Genomic DNA, 23,293 nt, shown 5'->3' on the forward strand with positions numbered 1-23,293 from the left:
AGAGAAAGAAAGAGCAATAGGTACAATCAAACAAATAAAACATGAGACCGATGGTGTTTGGTTAAAGAAGACAAAAAAGAAAAAAACAGAAGTTGCTTTAGTAAGTTATTTAATGCAAACGAAGTAGGACGCATAAACTTGAAATTAACAAATGAGGAAAAGACTAAAAAATTTGAGATTTATCCATAGAACTAAAGTTAATAAAGTTAAGTTTGCACTAGAAAAAGGATGAAAAATGGGAAAGTGATTGAAGTTTTGAAATCCCTAGGCAATAACAGAATTATTTGGTTAGTTAATTTGTTTAGTTAGAAGAATAATAAAAATTCTCAAACAAATGGAGGAAAAGAACACAAAATGAAGGAGCTATACAAAATTGTAATGATTATCATGGAACTAAAGTCACAAGTCGTACAAGGAAATTAGAAAGGGCAATTGAACAAAATTATTATTAGAATCGAGGGTTTTAGAAAATCAATTCAGATTTAAGCCTAGGGAATCAATTATAGAAACTATATATCTATTAAGAAGATCAAAAGAATGGGGGACTTGCACATGGTTTTTATTGACCTAGAGAAAGCCCATTATAGGGTACCTACAAAAGTTCTAGGGTGGGTTCTAGGTTTAAAAAAAAAAAAAAAAAGGAGTATGCAGTAGGTATATTGATGACATTAAGGATATGTACAATAAAGTAATGGCTACCATTAGAATTACAAGTAGAAAGTCTACAGAATTTCCAATCAAAACAGGGTACATCAAGGGTTGTTTTGAGTCTTTATCTTCTCACATTAGTGATGGATGAACTTACTAGGAGTATCCAAAATGAGGTTCAATATATGTTATCATTCCTTGATGTATGTCGTTTGCAAATGATATAGTCTTGAAACTTGAGGTGGAGTGGAATCTAAATTGGAATTAGGGATAAAAGCTTTAGAATTTAGAGGCTCTAAGATAAGTAGAAATAAGACAGAATATATGAAATTTTTGAAGTCAAGACAAGAGGAATATTGGATAAGTTGACTGTCAAAAAATTAATAGCACTAGTTTCATACCTTGGATCTATTATGCAGAAGGAGAAACTAAAAAAGATGTAATACGTAGAGTTAAAGCAAATTGTGTAAAATGGAGAAGTGCTTTGGGATTGTTGTGTGACCATATGGCTACAACACAAGCTATCCTTTATGGATCAAAAAACAGTGGGCAACTAAAAAACAACATTTCTAATAAGTAAAAGTTACTGAACTAAGAATGCTAAAGTGGATAAGTAGCATAACTCTAAAAGATAAATTAAGGAATAAACACATTGGTGGTAAGGTGCGCATTAATAAAAGAGAGGCACGACTCAAATGGTTTGCGCACCTATGAGGAGAAGTGAGGTAGTTAATGTTAGTGACAATAGAGGTAGGTCATAGACCTAGAATAACTTGGAATGAGATAGTGAGGAAGGATTTAATAGCTCTTCATTTGTCAAAGGATAAGATTCTGCAAATTGGCAAAAAAAGAACTCATATAGCCAACCCCAACTAATAAATTTAAGGCTTGGTTGTTATTGTTGTTGATTACTTTCGTTGTGGTGATCTTAAGCATTAGACCTCAAGAAAAATTATGGGAGTCAATTTGTCGATTAAACGCCCAAGCACACTCAGACACACAAAATGTCTTGTCAGAGTAATAGGCTTATCCAGCATCAAATTGTACAATAGTAGCATACCTAACATATTTACGCAAGCTACCTTAGGTTAATGACAAAAAACAAAGTGTCTCACAGCAAGCATTATCAGCAAAGCTTGTTTAATATGATTATAGGACATAACCTTACTACTTCAAGTCAAATCTCTCTACTTTCTCCCAAAATGAAATAAAATAAAAAGCATATCATCAGAACATCTAAAATAAAATTCATCAATATCAACATTGAAGCATGTCATGTATGAAAATTTTGAAGTTTGGAACATGCCAAGTGGCCAAGTTTGCTAAATATTTTCTTCCAAACCATTCTCTCCTAAGGGCCATTGTCTAGCACAATAGTGAAATTCAAAACTTATAAAGGCACACATGCATGTTTGAGTCTTGAAGCAACCACTTCTTGCAAAAATGATAAGGACCTTAACCACAACACCTATCCAAGGAACCCACTATATATTATTATTTTTGTGTACAACCTCTTTGTGAATGCATAAAATTATTGTTTTTCCCTGGATTATGTAACTATCACACACTGAACTTAAATGCACACAATTATGAATTAATTATCAATCATCTTGTGTTCTCATCTTTCGAGGAGGCTAAACTAAAAATGTGTGGATGCCTGGGATCAATCATGGAGGGATCCCCCAACAAACCACAAGTCTCGGGATGTTCTAGAGTCTTGGCTTGGCTAGGGTTCCTTAAAGGAAGCCCAAAATCCCTAGCCTTTTTTTAGGCTACTCAAGCATCTGCCACATTTTGTTAGATCAAAAGATGTGAATCTATAGTTCTTTGCATTTTTCAGTTTTCCTTCTCCAAGACTCCTCTAGTCTTTTTGGCCTATCCCATGCATAGTCTTGCACACTCCCTCTTCTACGAGGCCATAAGCTGCCTCTCTTCTTCGCACTCTGCGATGTGCAAAAGCAATAGCCTAATGGCCCCACAATGTGATTATCTGCCAAGGTTCAAAACAAGAGTGCCTACCACAGCTATCGCTCTTAAGCAAGTCAAGAATGTTGACCACCATCATCTATACAACCGAGAGTGCCAGCCATGCAACCACCTCCCTCTACACTCATTACAGCCATTTGCTGAACATCATCGCCAATCAGCCAACTACCACCATCAATGTGTTGATTACACCATCAAGCCTATTCCAGCAAACTCTTTCTCTGAGAAAAAAATCCCCTATCCATTTGTGCAATTAGTTTCTTAAAATTTTAATTCTTTTTCTCAATGTTATAATAATTAGTTAATCAAGCAACCAAAACAAAATGTCCATTAACCAATGAGTTCAGTTTGGATTCAATTTGAAAAAATTAGACATTTAACGGTTTGGTTTGGTTGCCCATGTGAAAGCTCAATTCCCTTCTCTTCTATCAACATTTCTAAGTAGGTTAATACATCTTTTAGTGTTCATCTCTGCAACTTCCTCGCTGCACCATTGTAAGTTTAGATTAATCAATTTTGCAAGGACATGGATATACTATTTCCAAGACCTTCAATTTGAGTACATCCTTCAATCAGATTTTTTTTATAATAAAAGAACATAAATTAAGGATGAGAATGTACAACCAAAGTGAGGATACTAAATCCTCAAAAAATACATATATAAAGTATTTTTTTTTTAAAAATACTAGGTTATTCTTTGGATCTCTCTCATTTAGCTGTACGATGGATTGAAAAGGGGCTCAAAAAAAAAAATGATGCATTGGTGTTGATGTGATCTTTTGGTTCTGCAACTCTTTATGGCAAGGATTCAGTACTGATAAAAGTAGAAATTGTTGTGGCTCCTTGAATCAAAGGAGATGTAATGAGATGGACGGAGCCGCCAGGCAACAACTGGCGAAGCTTTGACAACAGTTTTAATGGTCGAAAGAAGTAACTGCAGATCTAGGGACATGTGACTCAAGCAAGTGTTAATCAAATGTAAAGGGTTGTGGCAAGCAGTGGCAATGACCGCAAATGGATGTGGAGCAAATGGTTTTTGCGTTTTGGGCCAGCAAACAAGGCAATCTCAAAGGATTACTGACTGGCTATCAAAATGGCGCTCTAGAGCCAGAGTGATAGGTTTGAGGGTGCTTGGCTAAGAAGCTGAATGGAAAGAAGGAGGGGTAATGGCTGAGCTCCGATTCCAATTGATGCAAGATCAAATTGCACAAGAGAAAATGGAAGAAAACAAAAGAAAAACAAGAGGAAACCAAAGGAAGGTAAACCAAAAATAAAATGTAAATTTTAGGGAGAAAAAAAAAATCAAAGCAAAACTCAACTAGAGTTCAATTCTCAACATTGCGAGCTTCCTCTCATGGTTTGGCATCAAACCTTAATATAGGCCTTTTTTCCCTTAATAAGGAAACATACTTCAGGAAACAATATGCCAAAGAAACAAGTAGATAAAATTTAGGAAACACAAAAACTACAAGAATATTTTAGGATACTCTTTTCCTGCCATCTACAACTTGGCCTGCAATAAGGAAGTCCTCATCAGCCATCACCTTCAATTCTCATATCAGGAGATGTTCTGGAACATTCCCTTTTCTAGAAATATCACAAATTAGAACTTCATCATCTCACTGAGTTTTACAGCAATCTGTACAACTAGCAACACCAAAACATTCCCAATCAACCAGAATAGACTTCAGATAGAAACGGGGTCTTCACAATTAGATCCTTCTACAGGAAACTCTCTCCAATGGGATCAAACTACAGCAACCTCCCATAGATTCACATTTTCAAGACAGCTGCCCCTACAAACAAATCTTTAGTTTAACCACCACCCAACCAACCCCCCAACTTGAAAAGGTGGTATTTAAATTCCTCCCCCGAGCTACCAAAAAGAATATTCTTTGAATTCCTTCAAGTCTTGTTGAAACTAAAACAGGTAAAGGAAATAAGGACAGATGATAGATGGGAAGGTTAGTCAAGGTGCTCTTTATGAGAGTGACAAGAAGTAGGAGACTCAATTAGATCTCTTTAAGAGATAATCATGTGTCAATGTTCAACAAAGGAAGAGACAATTACAAATATAAATATTGAAATTTTCATGTTATATAAGAGAAGCATCATTGTCAAAAATTATGGAAGGGAATATTTAGAAAATGAAACTTTTACTGCCTCCACTTGCCCACATATTTAAGACTTGACATTCTCTAATGCTTAGATACATAACTATCATGACACATGGCAGTTAAGGGACCATTGACAAAGCCCATTATTCAATCAAATAAATTTCAACTCAACTCAACACATAAGATTTGAACTTAAAAACATATTTGACTACCTCTGTCTTTAAAAAATTTCACACATATGATACAGTATACACAACCTTCATGGTAAGATATGCTGTAACCTAAAAAAATTCCAACTAGTACAAACAGTTACGCAAACCATCAGTATTGATTATAAAATTATGCACCTCTCGACAGCAAATCACTCAAGAGCAGCATTCTCATATATTGTACAATTTCCTTCAAATCATTGAAACAAAAATCTCATAATATAGACACCCATATATATAAAATTACTGTTCCTTTTGTATCACCTGATAAAGCAAGTTTCCATTGCTGACAGCAACAAGATTGTGAGCAACCGTGAATTCAAAATCATAGCTGCACAGGACAACAATAACCATTACCAGCATGAATTCACACATTTGTATGTGCAGCTCACATATTTTTATGTAATTACTGAATAAATCAAATAGTCCGCACCAACAGCGCTGTGAACTTTCATCCATACAAGGGAACCAGCAGTGTGCACGCCGTAACTGATTATCAGTAAGCAACAAATTGTCATCAAAATGAATCCCTGTCTCCGCTTTATCTACCCAGTAGTCAACACGAACCAATTTAACATTCTGCACCCAACATCAACCTACATGAGAAACCATAAAAGTGTAAACCTTGTCACAACAAATCATAATGCCAAATGTACAGGACCTAAAGAGCGTCAAAGTTCTAAGGTGAGAAGATCAGCAATGGTTCAACCTTTTGAAGAATAAGCAGGGCCCTTTCCTAATTAGATGCTAACTGGTAAATTGATAAAGGTAAGTAGCCCTCCAAATTGCATGTTTGGTGCAAAACACCAATACCCTGGACAGAGACTTAGCAAAAATACTTCACTTTTTTAGGTGAAGAATATAATTTTAAGCTCATTTTTAAGAGATGAATTTAGTTCTTGAAACAAGATACACTTAAAAATTGCTCATCTTCAATTCAAGATTGCTTGGTTCACATGTGCAGTTCCATGTAGTGCTAGACCTTATCTCTTCCTGCACACAGGCGCATTAGCAGACAAGCATGCGCACATGATTGCAACATAATTCACAAGACTGAAAAATTAGAACCCCAATATGGCCTATGTATGACCAAAACAAAACAAAAAAGAAACTCAATTTTCACTTTAAAAGTACAAATTGTGAAACATGTACACAATATAATCCATTTTATTCAAATGGTAAAATATTTATACATACAATTCATGAAAATTGTTATTGCTACGTCACCTTAAAATCAATAAAATTGTCTATATATTAACTTAAAGTAACAATCATGGCATCTTAAATTTAATTTTGATGTTTTAGAACATGTGCTAGTTGATAAAACTTTAATCCAATCATTAAACAGCCATACAAACATATATATACAAGACAACGTTAGCCAACTGCTACTAATTTCAACACCTTTCAACAGAAGAAGAGATAAAATGGCAATTAATTGACATAAAACATGAATATAATATATATATTATAATATTCATGTTTCAAATATTTTATTAGAGTTCATTTTTATATTCACTAGCTGTGGGCACACCCTACATGTGTGCCAGCTCTCAACGCTCATATTTTTAGGACTTAGCAGGGAAAGTTGAAATAATGCGGAGTTATGAATGGAGTTTAAATTTTTAATTTAAAATAATGTTTGTATCTTTTAGGATATAGAAGGGGAAGTTGAGATAATGGAATTACAAATAGATTTTAAAATTTTAAATTTAAAATATCATTCCAATTTTTTAGGATATAGTAGAGGAAGTTGAGATTAATGTTTTCAAAGGTGAAGGTGTAAGGCGAGGCGTTTTAACCCTTAAGAGTTGAGGCATTTTAACTCTTAAGAGGTGAGGCGTAAGCCTTAAGGTGTTGGGGCCTAAGCCTTTTGAAAATGTTTTTTCAAATAAAAATATGTAAATAAATACATATATATTAAAAATTAAAAAAAATTAAGAAAATCATAAATATAATGTAAATATATATATACATATAATTTGCAAACTATTTGTTGGCCATTCAAAAATTGCTAAGTTAAATCCATTAATCATGACAAGAGATATATATAACATTATAAAGTTCAAAATATTTTCAAGATCTAAGATACAACTTTTGACTATTTCGTAAAAATTGAGATCCAGGAGTTCCAGAAATCAACTCGTATACTAACATTCCTTCTATGTAAACATGCAGTTAAAATTTTCTTAACCAAATCTAACTTGAGAATCACATACTCAAAATGCATAAGCCTCAACTAAAAAGATGCAACAGGCGTGCCTTTTGTCGAATTCGTAAGCCTCAATGCGTAATGTGATAGCCTCTTTGGGATTTGGTATTTTGTATTGACTCTCAAGGCATTTTAGGCATGTCATGCCTTGAGGCAAGTCTCAATTGAGCCTTTTAAAACATTTGTTGAGATAATGGGACTAGAAAAAGTAGGATTTAAAAAGGACGTGGATTATTTGAATTTTTGAAAATTAAATGGTTAAATACGATATTACGTATTTAGCCTTATTTTGAATAGAAAATATGTAAAATATAAAGAGTATCGGAATTTTTTTTTCCCCAAAAAAATGGTTGAAAAACAATGGACATTGAAAACCACCATCTTCTCTTAATTAATAGTAGAGATAATACGCGTGTGTGTGTGTCTGTGTGTATTTACACATATTTTTCCCATTTCCATAGGTATAAGAGTTTTGATTTTCATAACAAAGAAAATTTGTCACAAGAAATTCTCACAAGTCGTGTGGAATTCCATGATGTGTTGGAATTAGTTAACTTTTTCCACTCAATAAATTCTAGTTTTCTTGTGATGAATAGAGTTCTTATTTTATGTGATTTCTTAAGAAAAATTGTATTGAGTCTGTACCATACCACAACTTTTCCTACCCTATATTAGTATGATAAGTAAAATATAAGACGTAAAAAGTAAAGCAGTTTCTTTGGTCATTCATTGAGTTGATCCTGCAAGAATACTAAAAAGCAATAATAACCACACCTGCTTGGGTTGGTCTGCGGGCTGCAGCCCATTCTCTGATTTTGGTTGGCCATGCTGTTCACTCGCTGACATGTCAGGTTTACAACACATAATTAACAAATTTGGGACCATTTCTCTTTCAAGAGCTGATATATATGTAGATCCTGCAGCATCGGCAGCAGAACTAACTGAGGACACTGAACACCACCTATTCTCTATTTCCACAAGCTGATAATGTGGAAAAATTTCAAATTCTGCCGGCTCTCCATCAACCAGAACACCCTCAATTTCCAAATCATCCGCATACAACCCAACTATCCCACTCTCTGGGACAACAATTTCCAACTCAGTGAAACTGAAAATTTCAAGATAGAAAGACAAAGAGAGAGATCACTCAGTCAAACCAGTGATTAACAATACAAATGTTCACTAAGAAACTCAGAAGAAAAAAAAAAAACCATTCAGTCGAACCAATGCTAAAATACAGACAGAGACAGAAATGTTAGAAATTAGCAGGACGATTTATCATTGAAACTAATTGAAAATCAAAACTGCTATAGTATTAGTACGTAAGCTAGCCACGAGTACAAGAGTTCCAAAAACACTGTTAATTCCGCACAATGTCTAAAATAAAGACCCAATCAAAAAAAAAAGAACTATATCAGCAAAACGTTAATCTTGTGAATTTCGGATAATTAGCCTCAAATCAGCTCAACGGAGTTCAGCATTTGGCGCTGGAAAACCTGAATCTAACAGCCACGCAATTCAAGAAAAATAGAAGAATCAATCTAGCTAATAAGCGCGCGCGCGCGCACACACATGCACACACAGACACAAAAACAGAGAATCATAATAATCTAGCCCGAGCTTGGGTTGTTAAGCCAGCTTGAACTAAATAATGAATTTAGACCAGTTTCTGAAATGCGGTCATAAAAGCACGCAAATTCGAAACACCTGATTCCGAATCAGTACAATTACGCAGACTAAACAAGCATAAATCCGAGAAACACACACACAGAGCAACGGAGAGAGGTGCAGATAGAAGAGAAGTGAGGATCAAATGAAGAACACGAACCCGTAAATCCGACGCCTGTCCATGTCAATGGAGAGGCAGAGCTTCTGGTGGCGCACCACCGCGCCTGAGCCCTCCGCCTTCTGGTCTTCGCTCTTCGCCTTGCGAGGCTTCGCCATATCTCTCCGCGTGCGGACACCAGAACGTTTATTTATAGATGCCTGGTCCCTGCTCTCTGCCGCTCGTTCCCCCTCTCTCCCTCTGGAGGATGAAGCACCCTGTGTTCAGCCCACTCTGGGGCCGATGAGCCCTAGCCAGTTGTTTTAATCTCAACTGCACACCTGTCAGGTTCTCTGATCCAACGGCGGCAACGTATTTTCGGTTTACGCGAGGTATAACCGGGTTCTTTTTTTCCCCTAATTATCCCTTCTTTTTTGTTTTTGTTTGTTATTTTTTGGGAGCATCAATTTTGAGATTGAGTTAGATTTGATCAAATTTTAATACAATTTCATACTGCATCTTATCTAAATCTAACACAAATTTAAATCCAAAGTCTTTCTAAATATGAAATTAATATACAACTTTTAAACTTTAGAATAACCTTTTGTTTGGCGAATTTCTAGTTAGATTTACTCTTTATATCAATTTAGACAATCAATGTAACTCTATATTTCATTTTATAATAAATTTGTACAAATTTAAATTTAAAGTTATCTTTAAGGTTCCAAATAGGAGTTAAGATTATACTTAGAGGTATAAATTTTAAGTTTTATGATAAACCCCAAATATATCACTTACCATAAGTTCAAAGGAGACTAGAGCTCAGCATTGATGAGGGCAGTTACCACCTAAGTCAACTGCTCAGACAGAGCAATTGACGCCAGCTCCATGATGATTGGAGCAATTTACGCCAACGCTATAACAACTGGAGCGATTCACGCTTACGCCATAATTCGTCAATAAATGGCACATCACCCTTGCGTCAAACTCCATCACTATAAATGGGGATTCAGTGAAGAGGCAAAGGTATCTCATTCTAAACACTACTTTACTATTGCATAAAAAACCTCTCAAACCAATCCCTGACTTCGGCATTAGAAAGATCCGCCGGAGTTCAACCTGGATCCTCTAAGTCTTGCTTATTTAACTCTTTCCAGGTGGTCGTGATCAAGGATCGTGAAGGTCGTTCAATTTTTGGCTGCAACAGTTGGCGCCATTTGTGGGAGCTTCTTGAGAGGTTTTCTTTTTCAATCCTTGATCATGACTACATTAAATAATTGAAGGTCGATGCATTGGCTCAATTGAGATCGTCCGAAATGCCACCGTCTGACATTTAGACGTACTCGACGTCGTCCGATCCATCGCCGATTAGGACCCTACCCAACGCAAACTCTTCATTTGCGGCCTTGGATGGGACACTACCATCAAGAACCTCCGCAATCTCTTCTCCACCTATGGTGACCTTGAAGAAGCTGTTGAGATCCTTATAAAGGTCACCGAGAAAAGTAAAGGGTACGGGTTTATTACAGTCAAGCACATCAATGGCGCTTTACTCGTGTTGAAGAAGCCAAGTAAGAAAATTAATGGACGAATAACAGGGACCCAGCTTGTGATATTGGGAAATTCTAAATCTAATGCGAATTCGACTACAATTGATGTTTCTATGCGCAAGATTTATGTAGCCAACGTGCCTATTCTCAAGGATGTTCAAGTTATTAAAATGATTGTACAATGACCTATGCCCCAAATGCATAATGGGGTCATGACAGCTACACTGGTAGTTAAATAAACAAAGTCAAGCTTTGAAATTCTAATGGGTTGGTCGAATGCACCATGGGGTCGACAATAATGACTATTGCACATTCATGTGCGCTGAATAATGCTTTAAACAATGAATTTGAAATTACAATTGGAAATTTGAGTTGAAATTGTAGCGCACACTGAAATTGCACAATTGTAGCAACTGCAATCGGCAAAACCCCAAACAGCAAAACCAAGCTCCTTAGTGACATTCTGTCGAGCACCTGGAGCCAAATCAGCTGAATAATCCACACCATAATTGAAATAAACAGTAATAAAATTACTATCGTCAATGGTAGACATCTCGCAGATCTCAATATCAAACTTCAATCTACCACTACACTCGTAACCCCATGTCCAAAAAATCCAACATGGGACTCACGGATCAACTGGGATACAATCGAATAATCTGAGTTTATAGACCCCACAAATGACACAAATAACACGAAAATAGTTTACGAAATCTATAACATTGCACACTCACCTGCAGTTCCCTTTGCCGCAAATGATCAAACACTTGGTGCATACATGTCAAAACCCTTTGAAAAAAATCCATTTCAAACTGATTTCGAATCCTAACTGATATTGAAAATACCAGAACTCACATTTTAACCCCAATGAAATCAAAACTACAAGAGCCTGTTGAATTAAACAACCATCCCGGCATCATAAATGACCAAATTGTTACTAAAGATATAGCCCAAAAGATGAGCACAACTCATTAGGCAAGGAAAAATCGGCCTAACTAATGAGCAACATTTGTGAGGTCAGAAGACTGCCCAAAAAATGAGCACAACTCATTAGGCAGGGAAGAATCGTCCTAACTAACGAGCGACGCTCGTGAGGCCAGAAGATTGCCCAAAAAATGAGCACAGCTCATTAGGCAAAGAAGAATCAGCCCAATTGATGAGCAACGCTCGTGTGGCCAGAAGACTGTCCAAAAAATGAGCACTACTCATTAGGCAAAAAAGAATCGGCCCAACTGACGAGCAATGCTCGTGAGGCCCAAAATATGAGCACAACTTACTAGGCCAAAAACGGCAAAAAAGAAGAGCATGACTCATTAAGCCACAAGCAGCCCAGAATGCCTCAAGAAGAGCTACTCGACAAAAAAAGAAGAAAAAAAAACAATAATAACAACAACTTTCGAACTTTGGAAGTCAACTTCAAAAATTTGAAACTGAAGGGGGGACAACTGATATACACCCCAAATATATCACTTACCATAAGTCCATAGGAGACTAGAGCTCAACATTGATGAGGGCAGTTACCACCTAAGTCAACTGCTCAGACAAAGCAATTGACGCCAGCTCCATGATGACTAGAGCAATCTACACCAACGCTATAACAGCCGAAGCGATTCACGCTTGCGCCATAATTCACCAATAAATGGCACATCACCCTTGGGTCAAACTCCATCACTATAAATGAGGATTCAGAGAAGAGACTAAGGTATCTCATTCTAAACTATACTTTACTATTGCATAAAAAACCTCTCAAGCCAATCCCTGACTTAGGCATCGGAGAGATCCCCCGGAGTACACCCTGGGTCCTCCATGTAACGACCTGCTATTTAACTGGGGTTTTTTTTTTTTATACTATAAAATTTACAATACTCTGATACCAAACTGGATTAAACCCAACTATCAACCAAAGCAGCGAGAAGCGAAATTCAAATAAACACAACCATATATAAATATATACAATACCAGAGTGCTAAAATGTTTCCCAAAATATACATGTACGACTGTTCCCCAAAATACCCTCAACTGGCTAGGGCTATGTAGAAATACTCCAAAAAAATACTCACTCTCTACTGACAGAGCAGTACTGAAGCCCCTCTACCTGCGAGCCTGATATGCTCGCCTATCTAGATCACCTGAAAAATGTTAAAGTAATGGGATGAGCCAACGCTCAGTAAAACAAAATATGTTATTGTTAGTGTGTGGCAAATGAGTTACAATACTATGAAAATCTATTACTATATAATCATGTATCACTGAATCTATAAATACAATACCAACAATATAAACTATCATCTTTTTCCTGTTGCTTAAAATATCTGTACTTTAGGTTTCTACTCGAAATACTTCTAATATATATATGTATATTTTATGTCTCTATAAATATGTATATACATAATAATAACTGAAAACTTCCTTGTGGATAATTGTGTATCATGATTTAACCCCTTATTACAGGGTTGTGCGGCCCATAGGCGAGATCTATTCTAGCTGGCCGACCAGGATAAACCACTATACTTCATCGGTCTGATCAGCCCTCCTCAACTCATATCTGATGGGGAGTCTGTCCACTCATGGGCTTTATACGATCAACCTTTATACCACGTATTATCTGAATAGGTGGTTGCACTCTATACTGTATATAGCTACGGTACCATGCTCTGTAAACTGTATTTGTCTATAATATTTCCACAGGGATTTGATACTATATAAATACATATATATATATATATATCTTTACTGTTTTCATTATGTTTCTAAAATAACCATAACACCATAATTATGTACTGTAAATATTGTGATATCTGAATAACTGTAGCATCTTGATGCTATAACTGTATAATCTGTCTTTATAAACTATCTATATACTCTGAGTGTTCTGACATTTAGGAAAACATGGCATTCTTTAAATACTATTCATATTGCTCTGAATAAAAATCTGTATACAGTTATACATACATTTATCTATGTAATCATCCTGACTAAAACTATGAATATACATATATTTGTCTGTATAATATTTGACTATATCTATATATGCTATATAACTCAATATATTGGAAAACTGCATAAAACTCTATATCAGGTAATATGTACTCAGGCCACACATACTTTAAAAATACATATTCTGTAAAATTACATAATAACTGGTATACATGCATGTTTGTAAAATTTCTATCAATATATTCAAATCTCCTAGCATAGCATATTTCTTTTACCTGATTTCTACTAAAATCCCCCTACTGTAGCGGGTCCTACACCCGCAGGGTTCTCCACTCAATACCCTGAAAACCATAAATCTCAGAACAAAATATCATTATTTCTACGTCTACTACATTTCCTACAACTGCTACTAAACCAAATTTTGCTTAAAAGACCTTACCCTAAATTTGGGATGAAATTCAACTTCGTCTCATCGATGATCCGCTCCAGCAGACTTGGAGAGAACTTCCCCAGTAGCGTCGTGGTGGCCTTAGATCATCGATTCGGCGAACGACAAGGCCAAAATCGAAGAGAGATGGAGGTGGAGCCGTGGGAGAGAAAGAGAGAGTGAATTCGGTGGATTTTTTTTGCGAGAAAACCGAGTTAAACACTATTTATACTGCAAAATTCGTCGACGAGCCACGTCACCTCGTTGACGAGTCGTGTAGAAAGTTTTTCGACGAGCCTGCACCCTCGTTGATGAATTTCAGACTTCCAAAAATCCTCTCTCAGCATCTTCTCATCAATGAGATGGGACCTCGTCAACGAGATCCTAAAGAACCCTCGTCGACGAAAGCCCTGTGTTCGTCGACGAGACTTGAAAAATTTCTTAGGACTCTCACCTTCAAAATACAAGTCGTCGACGAATGCAAGTCGGTTGCCTCCTTCTATTCCTGTTTCCATTTTTTCCCTCTGTATTATTTAAATACCATTATTTTTCGGGTCGTTACACTCCAAGCCTTGCTTATTTATCTCTTTTCAGGTGGTTGTGATCAGGGATCGTGAAGGTCGTTCAATTTTTGGCTGCAACACTTTATATTTGGATTTATGTGATTTAGACCTGCTAAATATAAATTTGTGTTGTACTTTGTTTGAACTTGGACCTATTTAAATCAAGATCCAAAGTCCAAACTCTTAAACATAAAATAAACACTTTTATGTATTTTTTTTCAAAACATGGATCTCAAAAATTTAGTTTGGATTTGTGTTAATTTATACTATTTTGTCTGAATCTGCACAAGTTAAAATTCGAATTCTGAAACCCATTATGTCAAATACTTCTTGAGTTGTGTAGATGTGCTTTAAATTGAATAGAAGTTCTAGTCCCACATTAATGGTCACATGAAGTTTTATCATACTTTATCTAATACCAAAATATAGTAGGCATATTCAAGAGGCAGGCTAGGGTACATGGCCTTCAAGCTATACTATAACACACCACGCATGCCGCCCCCGCTCCCCTTGGGTAAGGGTCTTGACTCTTAATTTAATTTGGAACTTATTTTAAAATGTATTTCTTTTTGAACTAAGATCAATGCGGATTTTATACTCTTACCAATGTTTGCTTTCTATTTTGGAAAATAAAATTGGGAGTGTAATCTATGGGCTTATTCTTTTTACTTTCCAACAATAATTCTTTAGTTCTATGATTTTAGATTCCAAACTTACCTATTTTTTTAAGCTTAAATTTTGAAGGTTGTTTCTAGTTTTTAAATTTGCAGCAATGGCTAACTATTTTTTGGTTTTGAATTTACAAAAACGGTTTGCAATTTCTAATTTTTATTCTAATAAAATGCTAAGTGTTATTATGATAGCAATGGATGTTCATTTAAATAAGTAAATTACATGTTTTAATTTTTAGTTTTGGTATTTAAAATGATGATTTAAAATTGCACTTTACGTCTTCTCGCAATGCCTATATAAGGAGACTCTTTATAATCTCCTCTTCTCTGCATTCCTCTCTTTAGTTTGTCGTCCTCCTCTCTTCTTTATTTTTCATTCAAAAAAAAAAAAAACGTAGAAAGAATTATATGTTTATATTGAGATTGGATTTAATTCGTGAGTTACTAGTTTATCTGCAGCTTCTTAGTAGCATAGGTTATTGAATCTTAGAGATTGTTCAAGTACCTACTACACTACTGGAGGCTGGGAATTTAGTTTTAGGACAATAGAAGCTATGTGCTTCAACCTACAATCAATTCATTCATTCTTCTTATTATTTTTGTTCTCAAAGTCATATTATTAAGTCTCTAAAATTTCAATATGATAATAAGATAAATAAATTTCCAACAATCTAAAATCTAATTACGATAATTTTATAAAGCATAGTGAACTCAAGAGACATTATTACTCTAGTCTTTTATATAACTAAGGTAAAGCCGATTGATGGTACCAACTATGAGACATGGAGTTATAAACATGTTATTGTTTTAGAAACAATGAAAGTAGATTTCATACTTAAAGAATCTAGGCCTAAAGGTGCTACAAATTCAAGTAACACAATTTTAGTCCAATAATGGGACAAAACTAATCATAGATGAAAAAACTATATCCTTTAATGGCATGACAAATGAATTCCACAAAATTTTTTGCACCTTCAATACAGCCAAGTACATTTGGATGCTTTATTGAAAAAAAAATGTAATTGAAGATGCTAGGTCTAAAAAGTTTGCAAAAGATAATTTTTTGGATTATAACATGGTCCAAGACAAGTTTGTCTTACAACAAATCACGAAATACCAAAAATTGGTGAATGGTGTCCTAAAAGAGGGGGCTAACATAGATAAGAGTTTTCAAGCTATGACACTAATTAAAAAGTTGCAGCCATCTTGGAAAGACTACAAGATGACCTTAAAGCAAAAGTGTAAAGACATGACTTAGCAAGACTTAATTGTGCGTATATATTTCAAGGAAACTAATTGCGCCTACGAGACCTAGTTGAGAAGACCAAAGAAAGAGACACTTTCAAAGCAAATATGGTTAAGTCCAAATCAAATGAGCAAAATTTCATATGTAAGTTTAAAATATATTTTACCTTTACCTACCATTGAAGTGATTCTGGAGTCCCTTAGATAGACAAACTCATTACCTATTATAAGCATGTAGGCAGTAAATATCTCTTTTTGCCTACAAATGTACTTGGTGGTTTCCATGTCTACCATCCATTCTTTTTCTCCTGAAACCATATTGATTTCTAAGATCGTTGTTGTCAGGACTTTCTAGCCTTTGTTAAGTTATACAGTGGTCAAAGTTTGAGACATCCTTATTGGAGGTCTCAGGTTCGAATCTTAGGAAGGGCGGGAAGGGATATGGGATGAGAAACGGACTACCTCCCATTATATAGACCAAGTCCAGTATAGACTTCCAATTGACCAAAAAAAATGCCATTGATAATAGACTTAACTTGGTGTTTAGATCATTACTTAATAAAGTAGAGATCAAACTAATCTTTGAATCAAATAAATTAGTCCTTATTCAAAATGTGTTTTTTTGGGAAAAAAGTACTATAGTTGTTGACATCCAATTTTATTCAAAGTTTAAATTTAAACAACTCCTAATTTCATTGGTAAAATTATTGGGCGAAGAAGGTTTTGAGAGCAACCAATTGAGAATTCCTTATTTCTCCCTAGACCTTCTCTCGTCGAAGAATCTGGGCCTATAAGTACTTCTAAACCCGTATTTTCACATGAAATTTGAATAGGAAACCCTCAATTTCTCTCTCTACGCCCCTCTCCCCTTCTTTCTTCTACTTCGGCCCCGTTTCACGCCGGAGCGATGAATCGAGACCACCACGACGCTCCTGGTGAAGTTCTTTGCAAGACTGCTGGAGCTGATCGTTGGTGGAATTGGTTTGAAATTCATTTTTAAACTCAGAGTAAGACATTTTATTCAAAGTATGCTTTCTCTACAGTTATAAGAAACGTTATATGCAGAAAAATATTGATGTTTTGTTCTGAGGGATGTCGTTTTCAGGGTGTTAAGTGGAGAACCCTGTGAGTGTAGGGCCAGAGTTCAGCAGGGGACTTTTCAGAAATTAGGTAATGGAAATATGCTATGCTAGGAGATTTGAAAATATTGATAGAAATTTTATAAACATGCATATATACCCATTATTATGTAATTTTACAGAATATGTATTTTTAAAGTATGTGTGTCCTGAGTACATATTACCTGATATAGAGTTTTATATAGTTTTCTAATATATTGAGTTATATAGCATATACAAATATAGTCAGATATTATACAGACAGATATATGTATATTCACAGTTTTTAGTCAGATGATTACATAGATAAATGCATGTATGACTATATACAGATGTTTATTCAGATAAGTAAGTACAGTGTTTATAGAAAGTTATGTTTTCCTAAATGCCATAACACTCAAAGTATATAGACAAAGTATATACACAAATTATACAGTATAGCATCAAGATACTACAGTTATTCAGATATTACAGTATTTACAGTATAAAGTTATAGTGTTATGGTTATTTTGGAAACATGATGAAAACAACAAATATATATATATATATGTACTTATATCATATCAGATCCCTGTGGGAATATTACAAACAGATACAGTTCACAGAGCACAGTACCGTTGCTATATACAGATAGAGTGCAACCACATATCTGAGATAGTGTGTGGGTATCGTCAAACTTTGCTCAGAGAGGATGCAGCTCCCCAGTTCACTGGGTTGAGGGGGCCAGTTAGTAGCCAGTCCCGAGCTTAGGAGTGGATGTAGTTTGGTCAGGCTGAGGTAGTGTAGAGTATGATGACTTACCTGGAGGGCCGACCAAGTTGAGTCCCGCCTACGGGCCGCACAACCTTGTCATGAGTGGTCAAATCATGACATACAGAGTCCCTGGGAAAGAGCACAGTTATGTATATGTATATGTATACATTTTTACAGCTTTTGTCATATATAGTATGATATAGCAGTATGAATGATAGAAAATTTAGATGATACAAATATTTTAAGCTATTATACATGTGTTTTACAGATTTTCCAGATCATGTAGTTTGAAATACTATTATTATAATTTTATGACTCGGTTGCCACACACTAGTAATAACATATTTCCACTTACTGAGCGTTGACTCACCCAATTACCTTAACATTTTTTAGGTGAGCCAACTATGCAAGCAGATTAGGCTCGCTGATAGAGATCACTTGGTCACCTTAGTTATAGGCTAAGTTTTTGTGTAGGATTTTGTATTTTTGGGGTAGTTAACACTGGAGAGAGAGATGTATTATGTGGCTATGGTCTCAATGTATTGAATTCTAGCATTGTATATATATGTATATGTAGTTATGTGATTTATGTTTCCTGCTGCATAGGGGTGCCCATTATATTAAGATATTGGAGTAATTTTTTATTATATATATATTTATAAAATGGTGAGAATTTTGAGGACGTTACACTTAGCTTGCTTCTTTTTTTGATTTAATGCATTTTACCTAGGTTTTAGTACAAAAAATCGAATGAGATGAGAAGTTTGGTTAAAGAGAAAAAGAACATAAGTTAGGAACTTCTACAACCCTATTGGTGGTCAGCACTATAATCGCTTATAAGGACTAATAGCAGTGGTGGTGTAGGACTCAAGGTGGAAGCCATGACTATAGTAGGACAACGATGTAGGAGAATAATAATAAACAAATATAAAATAAAACACACATAATCATAACCACCAACGGCCATGCCACTATTGGTGGCATTTGACAACATTTGGAATGTAGCGACCCAACAAACTATACTGCTATAAATATAAAAATGCTTTGATACCAAAACTATACTGGCCCGAACTCGAAGTGGGGTACCGGGGATGCACCTGTCTATAAATACATACTAACAATATAGTAGAAGCATAATACACATAATCCTCATATACAATACTGGAGTTCTAATGTTACCATAAATACATAAACATTTCCCCAAAAATCCCTAACACGTCCCAAGTTATACACAACGTATCCCTATCTCAAAACACTTATCCTAAACTACAGTACCTAGGCGTCCTCTATCTTAGAGCTCGTTATGCTCGGCTACCTAGAATTCCTGAAATGTTTAAGTTATTGAGGTGAGACATCTCTCAGTAAGAAGGAATAGATTATTATCAATGTGTGTGGCAACATGAGTTTTGTGTAGCATAAATATATACTTTAAATAGTAAACTTTAACTGATAAATCTGGTAAATCTGTACTCACACCTATACATATATATATATATATATATATATGAAAAATACTCTATATCATAATAAGTTTCTTTGAGTACATAAATCATTTGATATACATATACATAATAGAATTTTCCCTTAAATGGACAATCATATAATATCATGTAATAAACCCACATGATCAGGTTGGCCTACCACTCATGACTTCCTCACTTTCCATGCATGTTAAATAATGTTCCTGTTTACAATCTCAATGCACAGGTCAAATACCAAGTGATTTGTCATTATAAAAAAGAATTAGACTCATAGAGTCAACACTTACCATCAGGCTCAGTCAACATACTCATCTGTAAGTCTAATTTGCCTATCTAGCCTGGTCCAAACTCTAGGGGGTACTCTACACTTCTCTGGCTAAATTGACTATCCAATCACCAACACTCTCTGAATAGTGTGGTTGCACTACATATATCACTAGCTACGGTACCGAACTTCCTTTACATATCTTGTCTATCAGGGTTCTTAAACCATATAATGCAATTTATAAAATAAAACAATAACACGATCTCATTTTCTCATTTTGGTATAAAACCGTCTTATTCACAAATCCGAAAAAAATCTTGTCATATTCATAAATCGGTGTAAAACTGTCATATTATAAATCCACATCATTCTTAACATTTCCTGAGATCAGTATAAAATCATATCTTTCACTATATAATACCATAAAAACCAACAGATTAAATTATTCAATAATAGTCATTCTCATGCCATATGATTTGAGTGATAATTTAAAATATATATAACAGCCCAGGAAAAATATATATTTTACTGAAAACAAGGTTATGATCATTTCCATAATTTTATTTAACTCGTAATATAGGTTTTATAGGAAAAAAGAGATGATTATCCTTACTTTTGTTTTCCCCAAATACATATATAATAGATAAAATTTTTATTTTCATATGCCTAATTTATTCAGAAAATGATATATAACATTTCTGTATACAAATATCCCAGTTTAATCAGTTCATATTTCAAAATAATTGACATAATCTATTCCCCTTACATGTGCCTGAAAATCTGCCTACAACGTTCCCTAAAACGAACCTTTGCCTTTCCTTAAACTTGCCGTGGAGAGGGAAGCCGGTATGCTGAGAGGAAGGAGAGAGACGATCGGAGAGTGAGAGAAAGCTCGAGAGGGATTTAGAGAGGGAGAAACACAAGAAAATGTAGAGAGAGAAAAAGAGAGAGAGAGACCGAAACCATAGAGAGAGAGAGAGAGAGAGAGAGAGAGAGAGAGAGAGAGAGTTTTTCCTAACATAAAATGAGCTAACTTGTTGACTTTACTGTAATCCTAAGAGGGGGAGGGGGGTGAATTGGATATTTAAAATTTTTCTGCCTAAGTCAACTAACCAGCAACAGTATTTCACAAACCTAGGGTCAATTTAAAGCGTATATAAAATAAACCAAAAGATGCAACTGCAATTAATTTGCTCCAGATAAATTAAACAACCAAGCACAATACAGTAAAGCAGATAAAATAAAGGTGACACCAGATGTGTTATCGAGGTTCGGCAAATGTGCCTACGTCCTCATCTCTAGTTCGCAAGTCTAAGGATTCCACTAAAATTCACTTCCGAGTGGAGCGACACCGAATACAACACTAGGTCAAATTACCAGGGCTAAACTCAACCTTTACAATCAATCCTTATGGGCTAAATTAACACCCCCTCAGGCCACACCTGAAACACAACATATAATCAAATATATATAAATTTTCATATACAATATACGTGCTTGTGCTTCTCCAATAAGTAGAAATGTACCAATACAATCAATGCACTTCAATATGAGAGGATTTATAAGTTCAATGAAGATTAAGTGACTACTCTCAAGATAATGCAAATATAGCAATCAGAGTGTGAGAGTGTATGTGTTGGGATCTTTGAATCAAGATGACAATATCAATCACAAAGTGCAGTATCAAAGATCTTAAGCACACAAGCAAATATCTCAAAAATGTTTTTCTAAAAAAAAATTTACCACAAGAGATATTTGGGTTTTAGTTTGTCAAAAGTGTTTCACAAACAAACACAATACAAGCTCTTGAGTTTTGCAACAATAATGCAAGACTCACAAGCCCTAGAGAGTTTTCCCAAAGAGGAATTATGAATAAAATCACAAGGGAAAACTCAAGCTTACTCTCAATAAAAATCAATATGAATAAGAGAATAAGAGAGTGTAAGCTTATATGAATAATCACTAAAAACTCTCACAAAGGATATCTTGTAATAGGAATGAGTAAGAGTTGGATTTTCAAGCTTGTATAAGAAAAATGGGTATTTGAAATTTCAGAGAATATTATGCTAATGATGTTTGCTAATCAGTGCTAATCAAACCAAATGACGGAGTATATATAGACACTCCAAAAAATATAACCGTTTGGGACTTAATGTGTATTTTTGAAAATGTTTAAAAAAGTTTAATTAAAAATAACCTAGTTTAACCACGTTTTACTGCGGTAAAAAATTTGGCAACCTGAGAAGGTTTGGTAAACCATATTCATGGTTCGGTTGACCATATTGCCAAGTTTGATCGACCATGCCAATTTTGAGCTAACAATATGTTGACCGTCTCAGGGTGATTTTGAACCCTTTCATGGGTTTGGTCAACTGAAACTATGGTTCGGTTGACCGCTCATGTGGTTCGGTCGATCGTGGCCAAAATGAACTACAAGTTTGGTTGGCCGAACAGTTGGGGGTCAGACATGTGCTGGTTCGGTTGACCTAAGTTACCATGTTCAAATGCTGAACGGTTGACCATGCAAAGTCAAAAAGTTGACTTCCTAACCGTTTGGTCGACCGCGGCATTTATACTGCTGTAGGTTCGGTTGACAGTAGCTAAGCTTTTTTAGGTAACAGTGGTTCGGTCGACCCATAATAGTACAAATGTACTGGTTTGGTCAACCAGAGCCCTTCCAAAGTTAATTTTATGTCATGATTTTTTTATTAGAAGTCACCCCTGTTCACATAGGTATAACTTTTGAGTTATATGAGACTTTTCATGTGATGTTTAGGGACCTAAAGTCAATATATGGTCATTAAGCTTATCTTTCATATCATGCATGCAATGCATTAATTATTACAGATCATATAAAATTATAGACCTAGAAATAAATTAAACAATAAATAAATGGTCTTTATTCCTTTATGGTTCTTCAACCTCTTTGCTTTTCAAATGCCATAGTTGATGTGATCTTTGCGTTCCTTACGGCTTCCTTGTATTCTTACCCTTAGTGCATACAACAAATGATCCTATTCAAAGAACTTAGTGCATAGGTAAGAACCATTGGATTTGTTATAGTCAAAATGGGAAGGACTCATAGAGTCAACATATAGCCATTCAAGAACGCACTTTTAACGTCCATTTGATATAATTTGAAGTCCTTAAAAGATGCATAGGCTAATAACATACAAATGGCTTCTATTCTAGCCACAGGAGCATATGTTTTTTCAAAGTCTAATCCTTCCTCCTGGTTGTATCCTTGGGCAACCAATCTAGCTTTGTTACTAATTACAATCCCATTTCCATCCTTCTTGTTCCTATAGACCCATTTGGTTCCAGTGATAGTATGATCGTCTAGTTT

General features: G+C 35.2%; 1 protein-coding gene across 2 annotated transcripts in view; it reads right to left on the minus strand.

Annotated features, from left to right (window-relative positions):
• The window catches only part of LOC131146649 (transcription initiation factor TFIID subunit 2), a 122,169-nt gene extending 112,948 nt beyond the window's left edge, over positions 1 to 9,221 (minus strand). Inside the window, exons 1-4 of one of the 2 annotated variants that reach the window (XM_058096382.1) lie at positions 9,001 to 9,221; positions 7,947 to 8,280; positions 5,394 to 5,539; positions 5,225 to 5,291 (exon numbers count right to left, since the gene is read on the minus strand). In XM_058096382.1, coding sequence (XP_057952365.1) covers positions 5,225 to 5,291; positions 5,394 to 5,539; positions 7,947 to 8,280; positions 9,001 to 9,116 — 663 coding nt within the window. In that variant the 5' untranslated portion in view covers positions 9,117 to 9,221. Of the gene's footprint in view, positions 1 to 5,224; positions 5,292 to 5,393; positions 5,557 to 7,946; positions 8,281 to 9,000 lie in introns of those variants that run through there. The other variant, XM_058096383.1, reaches the window with a different exon arrangement.
• Between the last annotated feature and the right edge of the window lie 14,072 nt (positions 9,222 to 23,293).

Source organism: Malania oleifera, chromosome 13 (assembly GCF_029873635.1).
Source record: "Malania oleifera isolate guangnan ecotype guangnan chromosome 13, ASM2987363v1, whole genome shotgun sequence".
Lineage (NCBI taxonomy): Eukaryota > Viridiplantae > Streptophyta > Magnoliopsida > Santalales > Ximeniaceae > Malania > Malania oleifera.